Genomic DNA, 23,910 nt, shown 5'->3' with positions numbered 1-23,910 from the left:
TGGAGTTCAGGTTTTAGAAAAGTAGGAAACTCCCCGGTGAGTTAATTAGCTCCTCTGACTGCTGGAGAAACACAGAAATGGGTCGATTGTCGGAAGCGATGCTTGAAATCAGGATCACTGCTTGCTGTAATTAGACCATGTATGACCATCATAAGTCACTGAACTCTTTTAAAGCATTTGCTTAGCTGACAGGATTTTAATCAGGCAGGTAGCGTTTCAGGATGCAGTATTATGTACCTTATAGAGTCGGTGGGGAGCCTGTGTGTAATAAGGTCCCCGGGCCCTGAAAAAAGTGCACCTGTCTGTGTACAGGGGGGGCTTTGTGTCAGTGCTCAATACAAGTTGATGCAAGTCAGTATGACTTATCCTGGGTTTAGCAATGGCATGCAGTTCAAACATGAATGCTCTGCAATTGCTTGTGGACAAAAACCACAACCTGGTATGAGCCAGAAACTAGGCAAAATCATGAGGATTTTTTTTATCTTAGAAAGCATTTGCTGATCTAAGAAACATCGCAGTGAAAATTGAGAACTAAATTTTGAAATACATACAGGGAACACAGTTTAGCTACTCAGTATTTACACTATTTTGCCAAACCGTTGACCATACCTATATGAGCTTGTTGGACATCCCATTCCAAAAGCATGGACATTAACATAGAGTTGGCCTTCTTTTGCTACCATATCATACTCCAGTCTTCTGGAAAGGCTCTCCACAACATTTTAGAGGGTGTCTGTGGGAATATGTACCCACTCAGACAAAAAGGTATTTGTGAGGTTCTATTGATGATCCAGAAGACCTGACTTGCAAAGGTGTTAAGTAGGGTTGAGGTCAGATCTCTTGTGCGGTCTGCACACTGAGGCCGCGTACACACGGGCGGATTGTCTGTCCAACTTAGTCCGCTGAACAGTGTTTCAGCGGACAATCCGCTCGTGTGTGGGCTTCAGCGGACTTTTTCAGCGGACAGTCTGACGAACAAAGTCTTACGGAATTTCCGTAAGACAGTCCGTTCAAACTTGGTTTTGTCCGTCCAAACTTGGTTTCAGCGGACAGTCCGCTCGTGTGTAGGCAAGTTGGACGGACTAAGTATGGCGCATGCTCAGAAAGGGTTTACACGGCCGAAGGTTGCATTGCAGTGTATAGGACGTCGTTTTTCTAGTCCCGTCGTACGTGCTGTACACGTCATCACGCACGCTTTCAGCGGACTGTCTGCTCATCGTGTGTGGTCAAGTCCGTTCATGCAAATTTTGAACGGACTGTCTGTCGGATTGTCTGCCGAACTTAGTTGGGCAGACAATCCGCCCGTGTGTACGCGGCCTAAGGCTGGCCATACATGGTCGAAATGTAACCATATTGCCGCCATTGATTTCAAATTGGGCCAACCAAGCCTTCAATTTCACCTCATATTGCTACCGAAAATAATTTTCGTGGCTGGGAATCTTCTTTTCTTTCCCGGGAATTTTCTTTTCTTGCACATGCGCATTTCTTTTTCGATTGCATTTCTCACACGATTCTCCAAATTGTTTGTTTTTCAAAAAATTTCCAACATGTCCGATTACTCAAATTTGATTGCCGCACGAAAATCGGCTGTTGCTGTAGCCCACTAATGGTGTGAAATACGACGAAAATTCTTAGATAAGGTTTTCGAAAGAAAATTCTTTCGAAAATCGACCCATGTATGGCCTGCCTAAGACCCCTTTCACACGAGCAGTCCAATTGGGTCTGACTGTCTGTTTTTCAGGCGGACCCGATTAGACCATCTAGTCTTCTCTATGAAGCAGTGGACGTAAACAGACTTGTGTCCGCTTACACCCACCTACCTCAAATCCAATCTGGCAAACAGAAGGGGATCCGTTCCACTCTTTCTGGCCAGATCGGGTCGGAGGGCAGTTGGGCATAAGCAGAGTGGACACGGACCTGTCATCCAACCAATCAGCTCAGCAGGGGATCATTGAACAAATCCCCCAATGAGAAAAACAGATCCGTTCTGTGTAAAAGGGTCCTTAAGATCCCCCACTAAATTCATCAAATGATATCTTTATAAAACAGGCTTTGTGCACAGGGGAACAGTCATGTAGGAACAGAAAAGATCCTTCCTCAAACTATTACCACAAGGTTGAAAGTGCACAAACGTATAAAATGCCCTTGAATGCTGTAGTAGAAAAACCTGCACACAATTTGGAATGGTGTTCACGGGTTTCGCTTCCCAGGTTTGATCTAGAGAAATTTTGTTAAGACTGGTCCTCGGCCTCCCAGGCCTCCCCCTATAAAGAGGAGATACTTCTAGATGGGTCTTTGCCTTTTAGTCATTGGGCCTATGCTAGAGCCTGGAGGACAAGAAGGTTACTGAAAAGGGGAATGCCTTGAAGATGCTCGTTCGAGTCAATTGCTTGTTTCTTAAAGGCACACTTGAAGATTGCCAGTCTCATACAGGAACACTATGGAAGATTTCTACTTTCAGACTAAAGCAGATCCTAAGCTCCTCACCCCTCTGTTCTTTTTTTTTGTCACCCCTACTTACCTTTTGCTTTTGTTTCTCCACTGTATGGTTACTCACCCACTCAGTAGATCCAGGGTTGTCCTGCCAGAATCCTCTTCTCGGTACCTGCCATTCAGGTCCCATGACACTGTGTTTGTGTGTAATGTCATAGGGAATTCCACTGGCTCTTCTGGGTTTAGCTGGTGGGCCTCCCGGTGACACGCTGCTAGCCCCTCCCCCTCGTCCTCTGTGATTGAACAGTTTGCACAGTACACATCAAAAAAACGTCAAATGATAAAAAAAAAAGAAAAAGCCGCTATACAGGTGGAGAAGGGGTGGACAAGAGGCACTTTCTTTTTATCGGTGAAGATCCACTTTAAAGGCACACCATTGACCTGTGAGAGCAGCTGAAGTCACTTCTATTTGAGGGTATATTGTGTTGATGTTTTTAAGTACCATGTAGTCCCTAACTCTCTCTCCCCTGGCCTTTTGCAAAAAAAGACTTCCAACCAAAAATTGGTAGAGGGATATCAGTGAAATGGGCACTGCTGGTGGGTTGGAGAGTTCTTTGGGGTAACAGTAAGTTAAAGCTTGGGGGGCTCAAGCATTCAGCAGCTCCCCAGGGATTCTCTGCTGCCTTGGTAGGAGCAGCCTACCTCACATACATGACTTTGTAGATTGACCTTAGATCTACTTTAACCACTTAAAGACCGCCCACCGCATATATACTGCGGCAGGGCGGCTCTATTGCGTGAAACAACATACCCGTATGTTGTTTCCTGCAATAGATACTGCAGGCGCACGTGACTGCTGCACGGAGGCTAAGCCAATCCATGGGTCCAGCAGACTCAGTGTCCGCCGGGCCACCCATGATTGCTCCAAAGGCAGGGTCAGATTTGTCTGCCACAATATTGCAGTCCCGCTAAAAATTGCTGATCGCCACCATTAAAAAAACAAGTAAATAACAATAAGTAAAAACAAAAAAAATAATTTAAAATCCATAAATCTATCCCCAATTTGTAGACGCAATAACTTTTGCGCAAACCAATCAATATATGCTTATTGGGTTTTTTTTTTTTACCAAAAATATGTAGAAGATTACATATATTGGCCTAAATTGATGAAGACATTTTTTTTTTTTATTGGATATGCATTATAGCAAAAAGTAAAAAATATTGTGTTATTTTTTTTTTCAATATTGTCAGTCTTTTTTTGGTTTATAGCACAAAAAATAAAAACCGCAGAGGTGATCAAATACCACCAAAAGAAAGCTCTATTTGTGGGGAAAAAAGGACGTCAATTTTATTTGGGTACAGTGTCACATGCCCAGGCAGTTTTCAGTTAGGCCTCATGTACACTGCTGCTGGTAAATGGATGTTTAGGAGCAGTTGGGTATTTTTTTTCAGCTGCCCCTGAACTCTCCTCTATGTTATCTTATCAGTACATGTACACAGTGTCGTTTAGGGCACTTTCACACTGAGGCGCTGGGGCGTCAGTGGTAAAGCGTCGCTTTTCAACGCGCTAGCGAGCGCTTTTAACCCCTGCTACCTGCTGAAAAAGGGTTAAAAGCGCCACACTTTGGTGGTGTTCTGCTAAGAAAGGTCCCCCCGGTGGATAATGAGCCCTCTGTACTGCGCAGCCACCGAAAATAGCCGAAGATGAACAGCTGTGAGTCAGCTGTATACAGCGCCTGCGCAATGACCATGACATTGTGCCAGACGCTGCTGCACGCTCCCGTTGCTTGTGCTACTGTGCAAGGGGTGGGTGTATTTTTTCTCTTCTGTAGCCATCCGCCCCTTACACGATATAACAGTAATACATCTGCCCCTTGCAGAGTAGCAAGGCAGCTCCATTGTGGTTCATACTGCGCAAGTGCTGTGCCTGCGCAGTACAAGGGGGGCATTCTCCGCCGGGGGCCTTTTTTCGTCAAGACACTGGCGCTGCCCTTTGATTTCAATGGGCAGGGTCACTTTAGGAGTGCTCCTACAGTGCCTCAAAGACGCGGCTTGCAGGACTTTTTTTTAGCATCATGCCAGTGCACCGCCCCAGTGTGAAAACACTTGGGCTTTCACACTGGAGTAACAGGAGAGGCGCTTTGCAGGCACTATTTTTAGCGCTATAGCGCCTGTAACGCACCTCAGTGTGAAAGTAGCCTTACAGTCGTTTCTAGGCAATTGTGTTTGGAAGAATTTTTTGGAACGCAAAAAAATGGGTTCATTCAGACAGATCTTCAGAGGCATTTGAAATGCCAAATGCCTGTAACAGCGTGTAAGCGCTGCTAAATGGGTTAACTTGTGTTTAGCAGCATTTCGTTTACAGACGTTTTTCATTTTAACAAAAAAATAAAACGTGGCTAAACGCGGCATGTAAACGCAGCTAAACTGATGTTTTTAGACGCCGGTTTCTAGCTGTCAAGTTAAATCGTTCAGGAGAGGTTAAACAACGTCCCGTGTACCTGAAGCCTTAAAGTATCGCAAAAAATGGTCTGGAGTGGTTAAGGTAAACTGAATGGACTGTCTGACTTTAGACCAGCCGCTAGAGTTGCCACCTCATCCCTTTAAACCCGAATATGTATGAATTACACAGGTTCTGAGGCTAATTAAATGCATATAAGGCACCAAGTGAGTTTAAATACCACCTTAATCAGCCACAGAACCTGTGTAATTAATATGTGTTTGGGTTTAAAGGGATGAAGTGGCAACCATACCAGCGGCAGTGTTTGCTAGATAGCAGTAACAGTGGACTGACTGTTGTCCTGAATGGCTCTTTAACTACAAGTCCAAGTATGCCCAGTCTGCTCCTATGCTGGAGTAGTCCACATTGGTCTTGCCAGTGAAAGTACTTCAATGATACTCCAACATCATGGAGGGCCAGGGCTGGACTGGGACAAAAATTTGGCCCTGGACTTCATCCAGACCGGCCCACTTTAATTTTGCAAACAAGCACAAAAACAGTATATAAAACTATACATAATTGTACAAAAAAACATAAGTTGCATAACATAAGGAGTCCTCACTAACCTCTTTTATTATTTCACTTATTCTCCTCTGTATTTTTCTCATCTTTCTCACATCACTGCGTGAAGTTGAGGGCAAACCGTGCAGCCATTACTTTGTCACTGAAACCGGCCCACTGAGCCATCGGCCCACCGGGAAACTCCCTGTAGTCTCAATGGCCAGTACATGCCTGTGGAGGGCCGTTTAGTCCTCCAGCAGCTGGTGAGTGTGAAGCCCCCCCCCCCCCCTGCTCTCCCATTAGTGATCTCCAACCCATGAGCACAGAAACACATCTCATTTCAAGCTGCTCTAATCAAACAAATGAGCAAGTCCTGAACACGTGTTCTCACAGAGGAATACTCCAGCTCTGTTTGATGCTGGCAGTCCCACTGAACACACACAGGATTGGACTGACTCTGTTTTCCTACCGCTGTGACTTCTTCCACATTTCGTAATTATAACAACAGTAATGTAATAATAAAGAAGTGAAGGAGTCCTTGGCGATGCCTTTAGACCAATATATGCTCTGTAAATGTGAGCTTTTATTTTTCTAAGACTAAGAAAAGTGCGATGATCGGTTCACATTATAAATGACATTGGAGTTGTATAGGAAGTGTAGGTGTAGGTGTTACTCTTTTTTGGGGGGGTTTGACAGAATGAATACACAGTATTTATATTGAACAGTGAGTGATATAATGCCAAGACTGAAGAGGGAGTACACAGGACAGCTGGCAAAAAAAATTGACTATTTTAGTCTTCTTCATAGCATTTAATTAATATGAACAGTACAAAATAAAGTAGAGGGACATGCTAGTACATTTCTACATTTGTTAACTATTAAAGTTGAACTTCAGGCACAAAAACTTTAATTTAAATGCATTCCCCAATAGCCAAATAATGCATTCAATGCCTAAGTAAACCCTGATATTACTTGGAAAAAAAGAAATGACATCATCACTGTGCTGCTGGAGGGGGCGGAGACCAGACCAGTCACCCTGTAAAAGGAGAGAGGGGAGCAGTGACTGGTCTTTATGACAGGAAGCTCCTGCACAGAGATAAAGGGGTTGATTTATTAAAGGCAAATAGACTGTGCACTTTGCAAACTGTGGTTGCTCCAGTGCTTAGTAAATGAGGTCAAGTTTTGCTTTGCAAAAAATAGCCAATCATATGCAAGGAAAATTAAAAAACAGCATGTTTGCTTGCACATGATTGGATGATGGAAGTGAGCAGAGCTTTTGCTCATTTACTAAGCTCTGGAGTAACTACTCTTGCACTTTGCAAAGAGCACAGTCTATTTGCCTTTAGTAAATGAACCCCAATGTGTTTTGAAATGGCCAATTGTAGTCTCCATAAGAAGCATGTGCACCAGTGCAACAACACAGGAGAAGAACTCAGAGAGAGGAACAGACCGCTGTGACGGTATAACGGGAAGATGAAAGCTGTAGATTTAGTGCTCCTTCACATATGCCACCGATCCAAAATTGATCTGCAATGGGTATCTTTTCAGAGGGCATTTGAAAGGCAGTGAGGTGGCAATAAGTGACAAGGGCAAAAAGGCATACAGCACACACAGAGTATAGGTAATTGGTGCAGGGGAGGCCCAGGGGCAGCATACAGCCTCCCATTATAATGAATGGGCGTATGCTGCTATACAAGGGTTTATGCCGCTGCTTGTCTGAACTCATGCAAGTGTACAATCCTGGATGCACACTGTATGCTGCCATACAATGGTTTACGCTGGTGCTTGTGCCCAAACTTGGACGCAGACTGAGGTTTGTATGCCCATTCGTATGTACAAGTTGAGGCAAGCGCTGTCCTAAACCCTGGTATAGCAGCATACAGCCATTCATTGCAATGGGAGGTCGTACGCTGCACACGTAGCTCCCTTACACCACTGATATACACGCTTACGTCCCTGTGCATGAAGCCTTAATGATGTATTGATGAATACAGAACTACATAAATGAGTGTTGCTTATATATGCCTGGCATATAGCTTTACATATCTGGCCAAGTCTAGCCCAGCCACTGATTTATACTGTAGGTACCCCCGGTTGGACTTGCTGGCATATTTGATTTTTTAATTCTGACAATGAATCTAACAGAACAATGATGCCTTGTTTTCCCTAATTATAAACGTCCCGTTGAGGAGCGTGCCTGGTGTCGACGGCTACATCCAAAATGTGTTTTTTCCTGGAAGACTAATAAAATTGGACTTGGCTCTTTCATGCACCTGGAAAATTGTCTGCAGACGCCTAGTGTTTCAGTCCTCTGCTGGCTGTTTCCAGGGTGGCAGAGGGCTGGGACTTTTTACTTTTGTCCCTGGAGCTTTTGCTGTATCCATCACCTCCCAAAAGTAGAAGTATATTTCTTTTCTGTCCATATGAAGATCTCCAGGTTCGTGCAGCCGTCACAGCGCAGGGTGGTAACATTATGGAAAGGTGTTAATGCGCTGACAAGGAATAAGGAAAGACAGATGTTTTATTGCTTCTAAAATGCTCTGTGTGGTTGTAGAAAAGATATGATGAAGCAATACAGGTTAAAACGGTTGTAATGTTCTATTTTTTTCTAACCTGCTCTGCTCTGAGCAATAGTATTGTCTTCTGGGGCCTCCTGCCGTTGCTCCTGACTCCTCCTGTTCTCTGTGCACCACCATAGGAAGCTGTTTCCTATGGGGGCACATGTGTGGGATAACTCTTGTTCTGGGCTGTGCACATCCATAGACACACATAGCAGGGCTCGGCTCCACCCCCTGCTGTCTTCTCACGGAATTTGATTGACAGCAGCAGAAGCCGATGGCTAACCTATTTTTTACATTATTTCTTACATTTTTCTGTATTAACTTTATTGCTATCACAAGAGATGAACAAGATCCCTTGTGATACAAGTATGTTTACAGCTACTGTATTGTTATTTTGCAAATAAAGAATTTGAAAAAAAAAAGATCCCTTGTGATAGCACAGGCTGTGAAAGGTCCTCTTTATGGAGAGATATGGGGTCAAGTAGACCCCATTTCTCTCCTCTGGCCTCCAATGCAGCCAGTCACACACAGATTGGTCTGATCGGCTGCTTTCCTGGCCGCTAACGGCCAGGTAAACAGAGAGGCGGAACCAGAAGTGACAACATTTGCATTGTTTCCAGGTTCACAGAGGTGAACCTACTACCTTAGAAGGGCTTATGCTGAAAGACAATGTGGGGAGCTTGGAGAATTTGAACATAATGTTATGTGATACATTTTATGTCTTATTACTCTTTTGTTTAAGAAACAGCGTGTATTTCTATCAGCTATTAAAGTTGAAAAACCCCTTTAAACCCCTCACGTTGGTTGGCCCAGTCAGTCAAGGTTTTGAGTTCCTATATAGATTGTGTCAGACATACCAGATACAGAGGTGCCCATCTTTTGTTTCTGAATTAATTGTTATTTTTTCCCTCAACCAGCACTTCTCGGATGCTCTGGATGAATTCTCCAATGAACTCTTCAACAGTTTTTTTGATGACCCTCCTCTGCTGGACCGGGATGCCTTACTGGACATGGAGGTGGAGAGCCCGGCTCCTCCTATACAGGCTGAGCACAGCTATTCGCTGAGTGAAGACTCCGCCCCACAGAGTCCTGCCCTCACTATAAAAGAGGAAGATGAAGACAGCCCCAGCGGTAATCCCTCTACTGCAGCTACAGTATTATTCAAAGTGACATACACACATAAACAAACAAACACACACACACACACATATATATCCCCTCTCGCTCCTTCAGAATAACAGCCGAGTGGCTTTTAGCTAAATCAGTTGCTATCCCTAAAAAGCCAACCACCCGCTCTAAAAACCGTACAGGGTGATGCCTGCAGCTGCAGGCATCATCCCGGTATAACCCCTTAAAGCCGAAGGCTGCATATGTGCATACGGTTAGTACTAAGGGGTTATTCTGCTATAAGCCCCAAGGGAGACATTTAAGGGAGGTCCCATAGAGCAGCACGAGTTAATTTGTTCAATCCTGGTACTCTGTCACTGTCAGAGACTTTTTCTTTTTCATTTTTAGCCTATATTAATATGCATATTTTAGGCATGAACAGCCAAAGAATGATACCTTTTCTGAAAGCATATTATATTATATTATATCATATATTTTCTTCGCTTATAATCGATACTCAGAATCCCGCACTCTGCGTATGTGCAAACCCTGTCATACCTCCCAGCTTTTTGAGATGGGAACGAGGGACACCTATTAGCAAAAGTATGTAGGTATAAGACACACCCCCTCCTACGCCCCTTAAAGGAGAATTATTTTTAAAAAACTATTAGTTTAACCCACAAGTGATTTTTATTTTTTTACCACTACTATTCTTTGATAATGGCTTTTGAAATTTATGTATGAAGCAATTTAGAAATTGGATGAAAGGTTTAGCACTGGTAAACTTTTTGAAAGATAAAAAGCGCATTTTATGTATATATAGATAGATGTACATATAGAGTAGACCAAAATGAGGGACAAATAGGAAAGAAAGAGGGACAGAGGGACTTTGTTCCAAATCAGGGACAGTCCCTCGAAATCAGAGACAGTTGAGAGCTATGCTCTGTGTCCTCTGAAAACAACCATTTTCACAATGGCAGGGCCTATTATATATTATTCTTTTTAATTATTAAAGCCTAATGCCGCATACACACAAGTGGACTTTCTGTCAGAAAAGGTCAGACGGAACGTGTGTGGGCTTCACCTGACTTTTTTTTCCCAAAATTCTGACGGACCTAGAAATAGAACATGTTTCAAATCTTTCCGCCGGAACCAGTTCCTATCGAGAAAACCGCTCGTCTGTATACTGTTCCGACGGACCAAAAACGACGCAAGGGCAGCTATTGGATTCTGGCTATTGAACTTCCTTTTTCTAGTCCCATCGTACGTCATCGAATTCTAAACTATCAGACTTTGGTGTGATCGTGTGTAGGCAAGTCTGTTTCGGCAGAACTCAGTCGAAAAGTCCTTCGGAGTTCAGTCCGCTCGTGTGTACACGGCATAAGGCCCCTTTCACACGGGCAGACCGTATGTCCGTTTTTCATCCATCTGTTTCTGGATGAAAAACGGACATGCATGTATCCCTATGGGATAGCGGATGTCAGCGGATGATGGGATAGCAGATGACATCCGATGGCATCAGTCTCCGCTATGCTCCAAAACTGATGACGGAGGAAAACCCTATTTCCTGACGCCTTCATGGCAGCACACACTGGGTTGTGACTCCGCCCCACAACCTGACAGGATTGGATTAACTATAAATTTGAAGGGGAGACACCCTGCTGCATTCTCTTTTTTATCCTCACCTGACAGGTTGGACGGACGGAGTTTTCCTGTTACAGATTTACAGATGAATAAGCCTCTACCGCATTCGCCCCAGCAGGTTCAAGCCTCTCCTGTTTGGAAGTCCCTCCTGTACAGTCTCTAAAGGAGCTTCTATGGAGGGAACCCCCGCTCTGGTGGTCTCAAGGAGCTACTGGATTTCTGGCATTACCAAAGCTTTAAAGAAGCTTTTTTACCTTTGCAGTGGACTCCCCTTCTTCCTTTGCCTATTAATTCCTCTTATTTAAATAATATCCATCTTTTATTCCTATAGTAAGTGGTGGTTTATATTCCCTTTTTTTCTCTACCTTTGGGATTGCTGTCTCTTGTAGTCCCCTGTCATGGCCGCCGTTTGTTTCTCCTTCAGTGGTGTTTTCTCTATGCTGTAATTCCAGCCTAGATGGCGCTGTTCGGCCACTCTGAGCACGTGCAGTGCTAGTGTTTTTTTTTTTTTTTTTTTTTCCTATGTTTTCAATGTGTGTTCCCTTATCCAAAATGGCGCCGGAACACTCGGGACGCTTCTGTGCATGCGCAGAGCGTCAATTAGCCGCCACAGTGGCGCTATTTTCAAATACAGAGCTGTATTTCTCTGTGATTCTGCTGTGCAATCTGCAAAACTTAAGGAAGGTTGCTGCCTCTGCATGTGGATCACTCTGCAGTCTCCAGGTAAGTCCCTGTGGGACTCCTATATATATTATTATTATTGTTATTATATTGTTTCTTGCAGATAAACTTTGTTAATAAATAATATATATATTTATAAGTGAATTGTGTGTGTGTGTATGTGTATGTATATATGTGTGTGTGTGTATATATATGTATATATGTACACATTATTTCTCTCTATATCTCAGACTGTCCTTCACCCCTTTTTTTCTATGGAGTCCACTGCCCACGCAGACCACCATCAGCAAGTTAGGTAAGAGGCTTTACCGGGCAAGGTAAGTATTGAAGGGGAGAAAAAAAGAGTGCCAGACGTTAAATGCTGCATTTTTTTGGCAGCCCGTCTAGATCAAGAGGCGCAAGTTCCAGCCATGGGAGAAGGTCTAGCCATACCTCTAGCAGGATGTCCCGCAGGAGCCGCTCAAGATCTCCTTCATGGCACTGAAGACACAGCCACTCACAACATAGCTACTCACGCCACAGTCGATCAAGTCGCAGGAGATCTCCCTCCTCACAATGTCAAAGCCGCTACACCCAACCTGCAGCAAACGATTGCTGGGTATGCGGCGCTCCGGCACTGCCAGATAACTTGCCTGTCGCAGACGCAAGAATTGCTACAGACCTCATAAGAGAATCAGTGCGGGAGTCCATACTGGAAACAACAACACCAGCATTAGATAGAGCTGCTCCCAGTACATCTTCAGCAGACCCCCATCTCAGTCAGGCATCACAATCTTCCTCTGAAGATGAGGGTCAGAAGATGTCAGTGGGCTTTGATTTTTCCCTGGTGGAACCCTTTGCAAAGGGCACTAAAGAAGCATTCGGCTGGCAAGATGATGCGGCGGAACCTCAGAAAATACGGAAATATTTTCCAAACCTAAAAAGAGATCCGTTATCCTTCCCATTTATAGTGGAGCTGGAGGATCTCATTAAAGACGAGTGGGAGAGGTCTGACAAAAGATCTAGTCTTACAAACAGATTAGCCAAGATGTACCCTTTAAAAGAGTCAAAAGTGAAGCCTTTAATTAATGCTCCCATCATCGATTCCTCATTAATGTGCCTCACCCGCCACGTCACACTACCAATCGAGGATGCTGTTTCCTTTCGGGATGTGCTCGACCGAAAGATGGACCTAGAATTGAAGAAGGCATATTCCATGGCTGGGGGAGCCTGTAGACCAGCAATTACCACAGCAGCGGTGGCCACAGCCATCTCAGGATGGGCATCTAAAATAGAAAAAGACCTACAGGATGGCATTGAAATGGGAAAGATTATTTCCTCTCTGCAAGAAGTCAAGCTAGCAGAGGCATCAGTAGATATTATAAGATCTTCAGCCAAGGCTATGCTGGCCTCCGTAACAGCGAGAAGAGCACTATGGCTCAAACCGTGGATGGCCGATACAGCATCAAAAATAAATTGGTGCAGAATTCCATATGATGGCGCAAATCTGTTCAGGTGCCAAGTTAGACTCTGCCATATCCAAGGTAACAGGAGGGAAGTCAGGCCTGATCCCCTCCAACAGGAGACCCAAGACGCAGAAGGGATCTGTTTACAGACATAATCTTCTGGACACATATAGAGAGTCCAGGTCCTACTCTCCTGGTAGGGAATTTAGAAGGGACTGGAAAAACACTAAACCTTCTTTTCTAAGGATACAGAAATCTAAGGCCACCCCGGCAGGGGAACAGAAGGAACTTCACCAAGATCTAGTCAGACCATATAAAGGATTTATGGACATCCACAATCCGAATCGGACACAGGTGGAAATTCAAAAACAGACTCCCACCAAATCATTTCCAGGCAACCAGAGTACCATCCTCAGTACCCCAAAGGATTCTGCTAGTAAAGTACGTAGCAGAATTGAAACAAAAGGGAACGATCCTGGAGGTCCCATCATGCCAAAAGGGAAGAGGGTTCTACTCTTCCTTGTTTCTGCTAAAAGACAGGGGATTTGTGTCCTGTATTAGACCTCAAGATGCTCAACAAGGATATCAAAGTGGAGGCTTTCAAAATGGAAAACCTTCAATCCATACTTCTAGCAATAAATCTGGGCGATTGGATGCTTTCAATAGATTTATCGGACGATCAGGGTAATCCTCATCCACTAGATGTCAAAACAACCATCATGAACTACTTAACTGCTACCACCTCTTTTAGGAAAACTTACTCTCTTTTGATCATTCCCCATGGAACCAGGCGTGGGCAAGCCGCCTCCTCATGCACTATTGCATCCTGGTTAGTCAGAACCAATAAAAAAGCTTACTCCACCCAGCATACGGCGATTCTTGAAGACATCAGGGCTCATTCAACTAGGGCAGTGGCTACCTCTTGGGCAGCGTATTGCAGGGTCTTACCAGAGACAATATGCAGGGCAGCAACGTGGTCCTCCAGGAATACCTTTATTTCCCACTACAAGGTGGATTCTGCTCATTTATCCATGGCCAACTTCGGCAGATCCGTCATTAGAGCCAATTCTTCAGCATTATAAGGAATAAATATTATTTTACTTGCCCCCACCCAACTGGCGAGTTATTTCCCAGTGTGTGCTGCCATGAAGGCGTCAGGAAAATGGAAAATTGTATACTCACCTTTCCGTAATTTTCCTTTCCTGACGCATCTTCATGGCAGCACACAGTTGCCCTCCCTGTTTCTTTTGTGATGATATTTACAGAGAATGCAGCAGGGTGTCTCCCCTTCAAATTTATAGTTAATCCAATCCTGTCAGGTTGTGGGGCGGAGTCACAACCCAGTGTGTGCTGCCATGAAGATGCGTCAGGAAAGGAAAATTACGGAAAGGTGAGTATACAATTTTCCATTTTTTCCATCCGTCATCGGATCAGATGAAAACTGACAGACGGTCCGTTTTCATCCGATCCCCCATAGGGGAAAACAGAGATCTGACCGGTCCGTTTCTGCACTAGTCATCCGCCGGCTCAGCGGGGATCAACTGAGCGATCCCCGCTAAGCAAGCGGATGCCCAAAAACGGGTCCTCCCGGGATCCGTACATGTGAAAGGGGACTAACTCAAGGCAAACAAAAATGTGAGTAGAGTGGGAAAAAGTGATGTTTATTTCTGTTTGCGAAAATATTTATCTGTTTGTTGGGAGATTTAATTTTACTTCCTGGCCCCTTTACATCTATGCAGGAGTGGTATACACAGACAACAATAAAACATTGTTAGAAGTTCTAATACTTTTACCCAAAAAGGTGCTTTCTTCTGTTTTCAACCAGCCCCCCCCTACCCCCCCCCCCCCCCCCCCACACACACACACACACACATTAGAGGATTCCCCTTTCCTTCCTGTCCTTACAGGAACTGGAGTGAAATCTCCCAAATGGGGACACCAACAGCAAATAAAAGTGTGTTGGCAGGAGTTGGGCTTCTTGTCCCAATACTGCTTACCTTTTCATACACATACTATCCCAGGCCTTACTTATCCAGTAGCAGCAGATGACTGCCTGTGCTTACTTCTGCCCCATATCATCCTTTTATGTGCAGTTTGACCTCCTCGCCATCCCTGTAGGAATTCATCATCTCATAAGGTTTGAACTGTACAATTGTCAGCCATCATTGCAGTAGATAATAAGAACAGAGTGGGTTAACTGAAAGATTTATAGCTTGTGCAGCTCAGCTGCTTAAATTAACAGCAGATGTTGTGCACATGTAAATGAAAGCTGATGATGCTCTTTTGCAGCCTTTCAGAGAGGAGAAGTTGGGATTTTCCTGATATCCACTCAGAATACAAAGGATTACATTCCTTTACTAGACTCGCTCCTCAGTTCTCTCTGGATAATGAAGGGAATGGATATCCTCTGTTATAGCCCGGGTACTATTATAAGACGTTTCATTTTTATTTATGCTAGAAGACACTCTGCCAGCTGTCTTTAGTGCCGTCAGGAGATGCTAGTCTTCATCAAGCCTTAACACACTCTAGTGCACTCTGTCATGATTTTAATATTATTGACTGCTCAATGGCCACTCAATTGGTCACAGCTGCTTGGTGGTTGAACCCAGATCTCAATAACCCCTCCACTCTGTTGAAAGTAGCTTTGGTGAACTCCTTAGAGTCCCTCAAATTCCTCTTATTTAGAGGTTCTCAGGCCCCTACGCTTTGACTGCCTGTATGCTCACCACCCTCCAAGCCTGGGGGGCTGGCCTGCACTGAGAGCATTACCCCAAAGCTGCAATCTCCCCAAATGCTCCCTTATGGCTAAATCCCACCGTTCCCCAATTTTATAAATTGCCAGATCTATATGCATGCACTAAATATAATATCAAAATGGTTTTCCAAATAGTCACAAATCAATCCTTATCTTCCCTGTTTCTACTTACCACAACCTTCAGCCTATCTAGGTCTTACCACTTCCGATATGTCTAGCTCTCCCATGCCTTTCGCAGTCAGTTCCCACAATGTAATCTACAGAATGAGCAATCAATTTTAGAAACAGTACTCCGTTCTGAATGCACTAAGAAGCCCACCTCTCATTTATACTCCCATTTTTTTCCGTTTCCCTTCCAGTACTGGAAAGTCTCAGAGCTAGGTGGTTGCAGGATAATGATGACTGGGACAATGTGAGCTTTTATCCCCTGAAATGCATATTTGATGGTCTTGAATGGTTATTTCACCTTTACCAAAAATGCCTATGCAGGTAAGGGGCACCTGTAGATAAAAACAAACTGTACAGGTTTGACTAAAGTTGGATCATTCGCTTGCTATAGGTGTGGGCCATTTACTGTAAGTACCTCCCGAAGCCTGGCTGAAAAACTCCCAGAGATGGTATCATGCCATCCTGCCCTGTTGCTAGTAGGTTGCTAAGACCATCCCAGCTGTTACTTCTCACCCCCACCATCGCAAAAGGAAATTCAACAAGTGTTAAATGCTTGAATTTGTCTTGGTATAAACCTTCTGTACAGTATAAGTCAATCTGGGAAAGGGAGGGCCAGCACTAGGAAACAATCGGTAGTGTTGTATGCAGATGTACTAAAAAGGAATGTATTGTCAGGAGTGGATAGCAGTGGGATGAACTAATCAGTCTGCTGCTGTTCCTTCACTGCATAGTAGGAGGTGGTGAGGACTACCTACTTTTTTGTTGTTGTAGAGAAGGTCTAACCTAGTTTTCTCTCCTTCTTAGAACCTGGGAGTGCAGTGTGGGCCTTGGAGCATGAGCTGTGTTCATTACTGGTAAAACAGGAACAGAACATGTTATCACAGGCAGAGCCCACATACCCTACCAGTGCACCTCTGGAACAAGTGCTGGGTCCAGGGGTTCTGCAGAATGATGAGGTGAGTACTTGAAATTGTAAAAGGACTATTTTTTAGCATGCTGCACTGTTCCATATTAATTAATTATATTTATGGTTGCTTTGGGGAAACGCACGTTCTATCATTCAATCTGAAAAATAATGAAAACAAATTATGCCCACGCCTCTACCCATCCTTATGTCTAAGGGCAACCCTAAAGGATCTTCTCAACCAAAACAGATATTTTAATCTTTGTTAGATGATGGAGAGTTAAAGGGGTTGTAAAGGCAGAAGTTTTTTTTTATCTTAATGCATTCTATGCATTAAAATAAATAGCTTTCTGTGTTCCGCAGCCCCCCTCAGCCCCCCCCCCCCCAATACTTACCTGAGGTCCCTCTCTGTCTAGCGATGTCCATGAGTGTATCAGCCATCTTAGATTCTCCTTCCTGATTGGCTGAGGCACAGCAGCAGTGCCATTGGCTCCTGTTGCTGTCAAAGTCAGCTAGCCAATCAAGGGAGAGCGGGGTCAGGGCCGGGTCAGGGCTCTGTGTCTTAATGGTCACATGGAGCTGTGACTCATCTCGGGTGCCCCCATTGCAAGCTGCTTGCTGTGGGAGCACTGAAAAGGAGGGAGGAGGATGCAGGCTGCTCTGTGCAAAACCACTACAACAGAGCAAGTAAGTATAACATGTTTATTATTTTTATAGGAAAAAAAAGCAAGACTTTACAATCACTTTAAACCACCTGACAGGCCCTACCATCTCCTAAGCACTGTTTATACTGAGTTCCCAGGTCCGCACACCTGCTGTGGTCATTATGAGGGGCTCTCAATCCTCCTAGGGATTCATTCACAGAGGCGTTTAGTCACGGTTCGTATCCCAGAAGCAGAGATCTTCCAGGAATTTCCTGAATTTAAAGGGATTGCCTTTCACTTCCTGTTTTGGTTAGGGATGGGAAGTGAAGAGAAATCTCCCCAATGGGACACAGATGGCAAAAAAACTCACAGGAGTTATAAAACTCCATTACGCTATGCAAAATGAAAAAACATTTTAACTGTAATTCTGCATGAAGTTTTTTTTGAATTAATTTAATATTATAGCAACCGTAACAGGAGGCCCCTGACACCCAAAACCCCCAGGTGGACAGGGACAGAGTTGAGAATTATGGCAGGTGGATCATGCTGGTGAAGTGTCCAGGATATAACATCCAAACAAAATCCAACAAGGACACATGAAAAACTTTTGGCAGGAAATGCTTACCATGATATGGAAAGCCCTTTAGACCTAGACATGAAAATGTTACCTATAGAAATATAAATACATGAAAAACGAACAAACTCTAGACAGCCGCACTCCGGATCGAATGAAAAGTAAAAGTGCCTTTATTCCTTCAAATGAAAAAAACTCCACATCATATAGAAATATAAAAATGTTCCCCAATGCACACCCATAATTGGCCAGATCAAGTTGATGTTCTCTGATGAACCTTTAGCCGTCTACTGAGACTATACTATAGTAATGATGTTCTATGTCCCCTTTGTTTTAGAATGTCTCCAGGACACCAATATCACATATAAAGGTAGAACCAGGAGTACCAAACCACCTGCTGAATATACCACAAGGTAAGTGAACTCTACATTTAACTGTATTATTAAATAACTGTATAATTGTGATTTTCCTGGGAATGTTTAAGTGCTTGCTGTAAAGGTTTCAACTGGCCATAGACAACCAGAGAACTAACTTTCCTAGAAGACTTACAGATGAATGAGGCGTGCCCGAAGAAAGCTTTATCTACAGTATTTCTTCAACCAAAAAGAGATCAGTGAGCATCAGACAAAATACATTTTGCAGAATATGGGGAATTTTTAGTGCTAGGATAAGCTCCTATGAATGGAAGTCTTTTCAACTTCACTTCTATTAGCCTGTTTGCCCCAAGCAGCATTCATTTTTATTGCTTTACTTGCTGTTATCAATTTGGACATGGCCAGCCGTATTAAAAACAAGTACTAGTCAGGACTTGATCTAGCCTGTCTGATCTGTGGGTGCAGTATAAAAAGTCAGGGGGCATCATGTCAACAGTGTGACAGAGAAGCAGGGGACCAGTATTCCCCATTTACTTCTGTATTATGAGTCACAACCTGGAAATAACATCTAACAGGTAGTGCAGACTTGGTGCAAAAGTGAACAGGGAACACTAGTATGAATTAGGCTGTCAGTAGATTAGGATGATTTAACAGAATCTGTTCTCCTTATATCAAGCGTCCCTATCAGAGTCCCCCCTTACATCATTGGTCCTCTATAGAGTACCTCTTTTCATCAGGTGTCCCCATCAGAGTGCCCCCGTTTATCAAATGTCTGCATCAGAGTGCCACCTTATATCAGCTGTTCCCATCCGAGTGCCCCCTTATGACAGGCGTCTCCATCAGAGTGCCTCATGAATCAGTGGATGCACTCTTAGAAATCTGGGGAACACAATTAAATCTGGGGGGCACAGCTCACTCCAGCACCCTCTGGATCTAGGCCTGGTTCAGATGGGAGTTTTGCAATCTTAGGCCAGTATCAATATTTCCTTGCAATAAAGGGTAATCTGATGTATGATCAATAATTAACATGGGCTACCCCCAGGTACTGTTTCCTCCAATATCCAAAACATACCAGGTTAATTGGTGTTTAGTCAAACTGTGCCCTAAGTATGCATTTGCAAATCATGGGACATTGTAAGCACCTTCAACGACTGATATAAATGGTTTAATAAAAAAAAGGCTCTGATAAGCTTATTTGTTCTATAATATAGAAAAGACCATAATCATTTGGTGAGTAAATATATAATTAGTAATATCTCCTTTGTAGTAAAAAGCTGGTTGTTTTGCAGCTTAAAGTGGACCTTCAGTCATTTTTTCAACTTTCCATTCATTAAATCTTATGCCCTTGTTGTTTTAATGTTGGATAGTAAAACATTTTTTTTCTGCCAGTAAATACCTTATACAGCCCACTTCCTGTTTCCTGTCTGGTCATTAGCCTAGGCTTAAGACATCATGCACAGCTCTCTCTCACTCTCGTGACAGTTTGCCAGGAAGGGAGGGGGGATAAATGATAAAGGGGCCAATGAGAGCTGCAGAGCTGGAGGCATGCCTCTGTATGTCTGTGTAAATCCAGGAAGTGAACAGGCAGCGGTTTCAGCTGCCCACAGTTAAAATGGATGCAGCCAGACTTACTGGAGGGAGATTTCTGCAGCATATTTGCCAAGTACAGGATCACAGTATATATAAAATAATATGCAAAGTGATTGTAGGGAAGCCTCAGAATGGCAAAGATGTTTTTTCTACAAATGATATGAGCAGGCTGCAGTTCCCCTTTAAGTTGAATTGCGCACACATGCTTTCTAAGGGTTTTGTGTCTTCCTCTAGATCAGGGGTGGGCAACCTCGGCCTTCCAGCTGTTTTGAAACTACAAGTCCCCTGAGACATTGCCAGACCCTGACAATGACAGGCATGACTCCTAGAGGCAGAAGTATGATGGGATTTGTAGTTTCACCACAGCTGGAGGGCCCAGGTTGCCTACCCCTGCTCTGGATCAACTATTGGTATTACCTTCTGTGTATAATGTATATATATTTATTTATTCAATTTTTTTTCTATTGGTTGAACTGGATGGACATGTGAATGAGTCAGAGTAGTGACTAATCCCTTTTTGGGTAGCTCTGTCTGAGGTTTCAGTGGTGGATGTTTGTATTAAAAACCATAACTATTGCTGTGCTGTATCTTTAGAAAGCCCATAGTGCCATGAGAATATTTTGTCATGTATCAAATGTGTATTTGTTGAAGAAAACCTGTATTCATAAAGTTTATATCCAGAACGGTATTAAAGTTTTATAGAAAAACAAACAACCCAACATCGCTACAGTTTCCTTTAATAGATGTCACCTACTTGGTATGATCTGACATGTCTTTCTTCTCCTAGATGTACTGGGGGTCATGCCCTTAACCCCTCCCAGTAGCCATAGCAGTGATAGCGATGGATCTCAAAGTCCGCGATCTCTTCCACCTCCCAGCCCAGCCCGTCCAGTGGCCCGATCCTCCCATGCCATCTCATCATCACCGCTCCTCACTGCCCCTCATGTAGGTATCCTGGTTTGTTGGCAACTAACAACTCTGAGAGGCTTCCACGGTCATCATCTGCATTTTACATTGTAATATTTTCAATGGTGTTTAGAAACTGCAAGGGACATCGGGACCTTTAATGCTGACGGAAGAAGAAAGACGGACATTAGTCGCTGAGGGCTACCCCATTCCCACCAAACTCCCGCTCACTAAAACTGAGGAGAAAGCTCTGAAAAGAGTACGCAGGAAAATAAAGAACAAGGTGAGGAGGGGCCTCTGTAAGAGCCATTGAAGGGAAGGTATAGTGTATTTTTAGTGAATGCCTAGTAAATGTTATATTTGCAGCTTAGGTCAACAAGAACTAATTTTTCTACATAGATTTTCAAAAGCCTGCTCTACCATACTTTTGTTATCATATTAAATATATAGAGATTGGTATATATTTCCCACTAGAAGCTCTTGCTGGCTCGGCGCAGTTTTTAATTCACTCCCATTTTTAAAGTCCATCTATAAGCTCATGTTTGTTTGGTTTCGGTACTTGCACTACTAGTAAAAAAGCTAGTAATAAAGGGCCCCAAAATCCCCAAATCCCAAAGGACTTGGCACAAGCGGTAAGTCTGTCCATGTTCCAAGTGAAGACACTGCTCTTCATAGCATACATGTACTCAATCCTTGCTTCACAGGAGACCACAATCCAACATTTAGTTACAGCTTATCAACCCACTCATTTTCTTTATTTCCAAATGTCAGCACCAAAAGCAGTCTGTTCTGTCAAGACATGATATTGTTTATGTGCTGAACCAGGTGACAATCTAAGAAGACCATGGTCTCCAGTGTTGCTTTTAAAAAATTTGGAACAGGAAGGGATGTGCAGATGGGAGGTTACGGGAAAAGATGTGTTGAGAGGGGGGTTACAGGAAAATATGCGTAGATGGGAGAATATGGGAAAGTATGTGTAGACGAGAAGTTGGGAGGTTAGAGGGAAGGATGTACTGTATAGATGGAAGCTTAGAGGGAAGGGTGTGTAGATGGAAGAGTACAGGGAAAGGATGTGTTGATGGATGGAGGCATAGATGGCAGGTTAGAGTGTAGGACATGTAGATGGGAGGATAGAAGGAAGGATATATAGAGGGAAGGTTAGAGGGAAGGGTGTGTGTAGGTGGGAGTTTATAGGAGGGAAGGATGTAATGTATAGATGGAAGGTTAGAGAGAAGGGTGTGTAGATGGAAGGGTACGGGGAAAGGGTGTGTTGATGGATGGAGGCATAGATGAAAGGTTAGAGTGTAGGACATGTAGATGGGAGGTTATAGGAAAGGATGTGTTGATGAGAGGCTGCAAGGATGGAGGCATAGATGGCAGGTTAGAAGGTAGGACATGTAGATGGTAGGTTAGAGGGAAGGATGTATATATGGAAGGTTAGAGGGAAGGGTGTGTGCAGATGGTAGGTTAGAGGGAAGGATGTATAGATGGAAGGTTAGAGGGAAGGGTGTGTGTAGGTGGGAGGTTACGGAAAAGGATGTGTAGATGGAAGGTTACGGGGGAAAGGATGTGTTGATGGGATGCTGTAGGGATGGAGGAATAGATGGCAGGTTAGAAGGTAGGACATGTAGATGGGAGGTTAGAGGGAAGGATGTACTGTATAGATGGAAGGTTAGAGGGAAGGGTGTGTGTAAGTGGGAGATTACGGGAAAGAATGTGTAGACTGGGGCTTCCAGCAATGACATGAGGTGTAATTTTGGGTGCTTTTTGTGTCTGCTCCACAGATCTCAGCCCAGGAAAGCCGGAGAAAGAAGAAAGAATATGTAGAGTGTCTGGAAAAGAAGTGAGTTGTGAAATGTGTGTACATCGCTTCTTTCAGTCTTTCTTTCTCTGACATTTCTTTGTTTTGTCCCTCTAAATTTGTTATTGTATTATGTTGACCAGTAGCATATCCTTTATTATTATCATTATGTAATTTTTATTTTTACTGTGTTGTTAGATTATTATTGTGTCTATTGTGTGTCCAATTTCACTCCCTTAAATGAAACATTTGGGTTCACATATCTGAGACTCCAGTGGAGAGGAATTCCCTTCTATCCTTTGTGTCCCTGTCCCTCCCACAAATCCATAATAAAAGTGTTGTCTTCTTCTATCTGAACTTCCTAATTATAATTAATTGGAAGGGCATGACTCCACCATGGCTTTGTAATGGCTGTAGTAGTTGGGCCAATCTGGAAATCCTGGCAGGGATAGCTCATCACTGGACATCTCAACAGGCATAAATATCCAGCATGTGATTCAACTTTCCAGAAGTCTCCCATAACTTAAAATGAATCTTGGGTGGACTGTCCCCAAAAGCCTGACTCTTATTGTTCTAGTGTACCAATGAGTATACCTTTCTGTTTGTATTCTGTCTTCTATAGGGTAGAATCCTTCACATCACAGAACAGTGAGCTGTGGAAAAAGGTGGAGAGTTTGGAGAATGCCAACAGGTGAGGTGCTTTCACTTGCCACATGCCAGTGACCAACACTGCACGAAAAGTTTAGATCCCCATTTGGGTATTCTTTGAGCTGGACATAACCTAGCCAGTTTTTATTAATCAGGTACCTACGTGGTACCTACAGTATGCTTTCTAGGCACGGCTCTTCATTTTGTATCTGATCTCTCCAACATCTTATCATTCACACATTACCTCCAGCTGTGGCTTTTCTTTTCCTCCTTCCCAGGAGAACAGGCATCACTAAGTGCCCGTTCACACTACTGCGACTTGTCAGGCGACTTAGCCGCCTGACAAGTCGCGCTCCGTTCTGTACTATGGAACCGTTCTAATAGGAGCGACTCAAGTCGCTCCGACTTAGAAAAAGGTTCCTGTACTATTTTTGGGGCGACTTCAGGCGACTTGCATTGACTTCTATACAGAAGTAATTTTTCAAGTCACAGCTGAAGTCGTGTGCAGGTCGCGTCTGTGAGTCGCGCTGCAAGTCGCGCTGCAAGTCGCGTCGCCCCTGTGTGAACGGGCACTTACTGTTACAAGTCCAATCTAAGAAACATCTAATCTGGCCAGCTTTCTGGCCATCTAGAGAAAGCCAATCAGGTTTTCCGTTTAGTCTTACATGGTGAAC

At 43.7% G+C, this 23,910-nt stretch overlaps 1 protein-coding gene across 2 annotated transcripts in view; it reads left to right on the top strand.

The window, feature by feature from the left end:
* The window catches only part of CREB3L1 (cAMP responsive element binding protein 3 like 1), a 131,209-nt gene that overhangs the window by 85,709 nt on the left and 21,590 nt on the right, over positions 1-23,910 (top strand). For both annotated transcript variants that reach the window (XM_077461795.1, XM_077461806.1), the window contains exons 2-8: positions 8,913-9,126; positions 16,600-16,751; positions 18,255-18,330; positions 20,669-20,826; positions 20,921-21,070; positions 22,572-22,630; positions 23,211-23,279. In XM_077461795.1, coding sequence (XP_077317921.1) covers positions 8,913-9,126; positions 16,600-16,751; positions 18,255-18,330; positions 20,669-20,826; positions 20,921-21,070; positions 22,572-22,630; positions 23,211-23,279 — 878 coding nt within the window. The remainder of the gene's footprint in view (positions 1-8,912; positions 9,127-16,599; positions 16,752-18,254; positions 18,331-20,668; positions 20,827-20,920; positions 21,071-22,571; positions 22,631-23,210; positions 23,280-23,910) is intronic.

The sequence above is a fragment of the Lithobates pipiens genome, unplaced genomic scaffold, assembly GCF_037356315.1.
Source record: "Lithobates pipiens isolate NorthernLeopardFrog02 unplaced genomic scaffold, aLitPip1_a1.2 Scaffold_10, whole genome shotgun sequence".
Taxonomy (NCBI): domain Eukaryota; kingdom Metazoa; phylum Chordata; class Amphibia; order Anura; family Ranidae; genus Lithobates; species Lithobates pipiens.
Note: the sequence above shows the minus strand (reverse complement) of the source record. Positions and strands in the feature narration are given on the sequence as shown.